The following is a 6,255-nucleotide window of genomic DNA, read 5'->3' on the forward strand; positions in this document are numbered from 1 at the left end:
GAAGTAGAAGAGGGCTTCGGATTTTCTTTGAATAGCTTGAATTCCATTTTTCTAACCTTTGTTGAATGATCTTTCTCAGCTTTTTCCTGCTTTCACTTAGTATTCCTACCAGTAGTTTAATAATCATTCCCTTTTTCCCTCTTAGGAACATTAATCCTGATGTTCTTTTTGAAGTACACAACTACAATATAACCACAGTAGAAAACTTTCAACATTTCATGGATAGAATAAGGTAAAATTTTATTTATGAATATTTTGCACGGTGTCCAGCTCAGTTAAGTATCATTAATAATAAAATCTACTGATGTTTAACTCAGTGAGTTGGTAGATTCGATATGTTTTTAAAATACTTAATTTTTGTGTGATCTCTATGTGTTAGGAGCTCAGGAAAAAGTAAATATTGTCCAAAAAACAGTAGTAACAACAATAAAAAAACCAAAAAACCTAAAACCCTGTAATTATAATGATAGAACAAGGGATCCTCAATTATAAGTTCTGTGTTCTAAATTATATTTCTATGTAAAAGTGGTTTTCTGCAGACTTTTGTAACTCCACTGAGATATTGAATATATTCAATTTTTATTAGATTTACATTTGGAGTGAAACATGAATAAAAGTCTGAAAGCTGATAGGGAAATGGTAACTTTTGTGAATAGACTTTATACTTCTTGTGCCTTCTAGGCAAAGTAATGTATCATTGATGTTCATATTAGCTACTTAATACATACTAGATCTTTAATATTAAATATTATGTCATAATTGTACTCATTTACTGAAAGAATAAATGTGTGCCTGAACAACTACAGTCTAATTAGAGTGTATTTTGTGCCCTGATTTTTTTTTTCCAAATAAATTTATTTTCTTTACCTAGTAATGGTGGATTAGAAGAGGGAAAACCTGTTGACCTAGTTCTTAGCTGTGTGGACAATTTTGAAGCTCGGATGACAATAAATACAGTAAGTATTCCTATTGTATAAGATGTTACACTCATGGATTTATCTATTTTCTTGTATAGTTCTGCATTTAAGAATAGTTCTGCATTTAAGACCTCATGTGTTTTGTTAATTTTTAATTATTTCTTACCCTACTTTTGAAATTTATTCTAATAGCTGTGGGATCTGTCTAGCCTTGCTGGTATGGCTTATGTTTCAGTAGCCTATTCTCTCTTATGCCAGTAGAGGAAACTATAAAATAGTAGATACTTCTGTTGTACAATTTTTAAAATAAATGACTACCTTAAAATGTCTTAACTCTATGTCAGCATTGGTTTTAACTTTTATTACTTTAAGTAAAGATATAAATATAAAATGCCTACAAACCTGGTTTCTCAGAAATAAAAATCTTTGAATTGCTATGTTTTCAGTTTTTCAGAAGATATTTTGCAGTTTTTTGTTGCTGAAATTATTTTAGAAAAATGAATTTTTACTTTAATAGGAAATCCAATAGCCTCATGATTCAATTTAATTAAATAGATATTTATTGACTGCTTACTTAAATGCTGTCAGTTTACTTTTTAAAAAAAAAGATTTTATTTATTTATTTGACAGAGAGACACAGCGAGAGAGGGAACACAAGCAGGGGGAGTGGGAGAGGGAGAAGCAGGCTTCCCACGGAGCAGGGAACCCGATGTGGGGCTCGATCCCAGGACCCTGGGGTCATGACCTGAGCCAAAGGCAGACGCTTAATGACTGAGCACCCAGGCGCCCCTGTCAGTTTACTTTTTAAATAGAGTGGCATTTGCCAAGGAATTCCACTATTCATAACTTTCCTCTTTTGAAAAATTTAAAAAACCCTTGGTAATCCATTTAAACTCCAATTTTTAATGAAAAGAACTTACACTAAATTACTTCTTTTTATGTTCTTTCTTATGTTTTCACCTGTTTTTTTACCAAGGCTTGTAATGAACTTGGGCAAACGTGGATGGAGTCTGGGGTCAGTGAAAATGCAGTTTCAGGGCATATACAGCTCATAATTCCTGGAGAATCTGCTTGTTTTGCGGTATGTGTGATTCATTTTGGCTTATTTTTTTCACTATTAAGTACTAGAGTTTCTAGGGGTATTGAAAATGTATTCAAAGAAAAAACAAACTTTGAGATGGAATACTATTTTGAGTATGTTATACTCTTTTCCTTTTGTTTTGAATATATTTTCTTTCATTCTTTTTCATATAGTGTGCTCCACCACTTGTAGTTGCTGCAAATATCGATGAAAAGACTCTGAAACGAGAAGGTGTTTGTGCAGCCAGTCTTCCTACCACTATGGGAGTGGTTGCTGGGATCTTAGTACAAAATGTGTTAAAGTGAGTGAGGGCTAATTTTTCTGAGTAGTCTTGGTTGTTTTTGATAAAAATGTATTTCATAAAGCATTTCAAATACTGGAATTACCAGCTAAGTATTCAGTTTTTTAAAAATCTAGTTTTAAATATAAATAAGTTTTTAAAATATGTATAATATATATGTACTTTTAATTTACATACTTCTTGGTATATCTAATTTAAATATAAGCATACATATTAATACACATATGTTACTCTGTATTTGGAATAGCTCATGTTAAATGGTACAGTGGTACTGGTGTATTTATATATGAAGTATTAACCAAATGATTTAAATCTCTGCAGTTTTGACCAAAGGGCATTAAATACACTTCTTTAATTCTTACTAAAAATATGAATGTGATTACATTAATGAGGATAATTATCTCTGCTATCCAAAAACAGATATGCAGCAACCACACCATCTAAACTATAGCAACAAAGATTTCTTTGCAGCTAAAATTAATGTCAAAGGGTTTTTGAACCAACTTACACTTTATTAAAACCAGAACCCCTTTAGGTGTTCTCTATCTCAGGCCATTTTTTTTTTTCTCATTTTACAACTTTAGTAAGCTTTGTTATGTTTCCTAACCGTCCAATGTAATAAGAACAAGTTGCAGCATGATATAGAGAGGCACCCTGATATCAGAACCGTCAGCTACCAGCAAAAAAACTGTAAAAAGCATACATGAGAACTCTGAAGGCAACTGTCTAGAGCTAGTTCATATAAGAAAACTTCACAACCATACAAACCGTACAAACTTTAGCAGGCCCTATCTAAACAAAACGTTTTATAGTATGCTACAAAAAGGATGAGGGGCGGAAATCATGGTTATAAACTGTTCTCTTAAGGATGTGTCCTATTTAGCCAGCCCCTTATTGATGGACATTAAAACTACTTAGATTTTTTTTTTGCTTTTTTTAACAATGCTGCAGACAACATCTTGCATGATTCTTATGAATTTTTAGAAGTGGAATTTCTGAGTTTATGCAATATTTAACAGACAGTACTAAATTTCTACTCCAAAAATACACATTTCTATCACAGTGTAGGAGTACCTGGTTCACCCACACTGGTTGATAACATTGGGTATCATCAGACTTTTTAATTTTTGTTAATATCATGGGTGAAAAAAATGGGTATCTCATTTTAATTTTCAGTTGTTTATGGAAAGGGGTGAGCACTTATATTTTTCTGTGAATTGTCTGCTTCATATCATTTGGTCAGTTTTTTGTCTTGTTATATATTAACATTCATTGCAAATATTTTTCCTTTTGTTTGTATTTTATATGTGATTTTTTTCCTCTTATAAGCTTTTTTTTTTTTTTAAAGATTTTATTTATTTATTTGAGACAGAGAGAATGAGAGAGACAGAGAGCACATGAGACGGGGGAGGGTCAGAGGGAGAAGCAGGCTCCCTGCTGAGCAGGGAGCCCAATGCGGGACTCGATCCTGGGACTCCAGGATCATGACCTGAGCCGAAGGCAGTCGCTTAACCAACTGAGCCACCCAGGCGCCCCTCTTATAAGCTTCTAAAAGGAATTAGATTTGACTGGTAGGGAGCACAAGGGAGCTTTATGGCCCATGGAAATGTTCTGTTTTTGATCTGGTAGTGATTACATGGGTGAAGACTTTGGAAAATTTCACTGAGCTATGTATTAAGATTGTAAACTTTAAAGTAAGTTGTGTATAAAAACTTTTAAAGTAGTTAGATTTAGTACCATATCTCAGGGATTCTTCACATTTTAATTTGACATCAGTACTTAAGGTGCTGTTTTGTTACAAAAATCATTATGTACTTCAATACCATTTTTTAAAAATTCAATTATTTCTAATACTTTTATGGCTTATTTATTTAAGTGTACTTTGATTTGTTTTTCTAGGTTTCTGTTAAATTTTGGTACTGTTAGTTTTTACCTTGGATATAATGCAATGCAGGATTTTTTTCCTACTATGTCCATGAAGCCAAATCCTCAGTGTGATGACAGAAATTGCAGGAAGCAGCAGGAAGAATATAAGGTATACATCAATCCATCAGAATGTATGAGAGGTCATATTATTTGGACAATAATTTAAAACAGTTATTTAGATTTGGAATACAAGATAAATGGATTCTGGATTTTTGAAAGTTTTTTTTATGGTATCTCTAAGGTAGAAATGTTAGTAAAAAATTCACCATGCTTCAAAAGTAAAAAAAATCTCTCTGAAGTCCTTTCTTGCTTTTGGTAAAGTAAAAAGCCTGTCTGAATTCTTGCTCAGTGCTTCAGAGGCCTGAGAGTAAGAACATTTTGATACTGTTTGATTTCTACAGAAAAAGGTAGCAGCACTGCCCAAACAGGAGGCTGCTCAAGAAGAGGAAGAGATAATACATGAAGACAATGAATGGGGTAGGAATTCTTTCATAAATTGAAATGGCAGTGTCAAATCTCTTATGGAAGGGAATATAATTATAATTATACAAATTCTGAGTAATCATTGCTTATTAAGTTCCTTGAAAACTGTTGTAAGATCAAATTTAACTCTACAGGTATTGAGTTGGTATCCGAGGTTTCAGAAGAGGAACTGAAAAATTCCTCAGGTCCGGTTCCTGACTTACCCGAAGGAATTACAGTGGCATACACAATTCCTAAAAAGGTACGTCCAAAATCTGATTTACCATAAGTGAATGTTATATAAGAGAAAGTTTATTTATCTTCTTTCATCTTCATCCTATTTTATAATGCCAATGCAGTATTTACTGTTTTAGATATTTTACATTATATATAATGGCATTAAGACGTGTAAGAGAAGGTGTTCAGTGTTAATGTGGAAATAGGCATAGTGCCTTTTAAACTCTGAAACACAGACCTAAAATAGTGTTATTGACTCATGAATGGATCAGATAAAGTAGATTTTGATTAAATGAAAATAACATTTTTGTATATTGAGCATTTTAGCTATTAATACCATTTAAAAATACCACTGCAGTAGAGATCTCAAGAATATTGAAATTACTGTCTTGTAAATCAAAAGATTGGTGGGGAAAGTAAAGGATTTTGTCTGTCCTAAAAATTAGAAGGCATATTTCTTAAAGTTTACTTTGTAAACTAGTTGTACATGGTTAAAACTTAGTGATTATATATTCCTAAGCATCACAAATTTTATATGGTTATTTTTTCACTATGTTTCCCTCATTTGTTGATAGCAAGAAGATTCTGTAGCTGAGGTCACTGTGGAAGATTCTGGTGAAAGCTTGGAAGACCTTATGGCCAAGATGAAGAATATGTAGATAATGGACTGACCTATATTTTATTTCCTGAGGTTAAGCCTATTCCCTTGCAATTAAAAAAATCATTTAAAAACTGACAGAATTTAGGGCAACATTAATTGATACATAATCTTCACAGAATTGTTATACTTCTTGAATATAGTGTTGTTTGGAGCTTTTTTCCCTTCAACTAAATCAGTAATTCCTAAAACTCATGTTTCATTCTAGTTAAGAAAACTTGAAAACTTAGCCACTGAAATGCTTTGGCCTTTTGGGAGGGGTGGGAAGAAAGGACCAATATGATGCTATATTTGTTTTCCTTCCAGTAATCCTTTGTGGTCTGTTGCCCAAGGTCATGGATAATAAAGTAGTATGTGGTTCTCAAATACAGGGAAAGGACAGGAGGTACATCCAATTGATTAGAGCTAGCAGGTATCTACTCATTGTATTTAAAATCTCTCTCTACAAGAAAACTGTCCACTATTATTAACTTGGCCAACAGTGAATTTAAAATAATCTATAAAATAAAAAATATCCTCTCAAATGTTTCCTAAATACAAGCTAAAATGTAGTCATCGGAAAAGTTTGTAAACCTGTGAATTCAAAACAAGACAAATGCAAATAAAGTAAGCTTTCTTCATGGATAAACAAATAAAGGTACTTTGTGGAAGTACAGATTATTATATTTCTGCC

The 6,255-nt window shown here is 32.4% G+C and overlaps 1 protein-coding gene across 1 annotated transcript in view; it reads left to right on the forward strand.

The window, feature by feature from the left end:
* UBA5 (ubiquitin like modifier activating enzyme 5) overlaps window positions 1-6,247 on the forward strand; it is a 12,339-nt gene extending 6,092 nt beyond the window's left edge. The window contains exons 5-12 of the mRNA XM_006736893.3: window positions 146-232; window positions 872-956; window positions 1,894-1,998; window positions 2,172-2,299; window positions 4,199-4,334; window positions 4,627-4,702; window positions 4,843-4,949; window positions 5,500-6,247. Of these exons, the coding sequence (XP_006736956.1) occupies window positions 146-232; window positions 872-956; window positions 1,894-1,998; window positions 2,172-2,299; window positions 4,199-4,334; window positions 4,627-4,702; window positions 4,843-4,949; window positions 5,500-5,583 (808 nt within the window). The 3' untranslated portion in view covers window positions 5,584-6,247. The remainder of the gene's footprint in view (window positions 1-145; window positions 233-871; window positions 957-1,893; window positions 1,999-2,171; window positions 2,300-4,198; window positions 4,335-4,626; window positions 4,703-4,842; window positions 4,950-5,499) is intronic.
* Window positions 6,248-6,255: the final 8 nt, after the last annotated feature.

The sequence above is a fragment of the Leptonychotes weddellii genome, chromosome 1 (assembly GCF_054177405.1).
Source record: "Leptonychotes weddellii isolate Sample4059 chromosome 1, ASM5417740v2, whole genome shotgun sequence".
Classification (NCBI taxonomy): domain Eukaryota; kingdom Metazoa; phylum Chordata; class Mammalia; order Carnivora; family Phocidae; genus Leptonychotes; species Leptonychotes weddellii.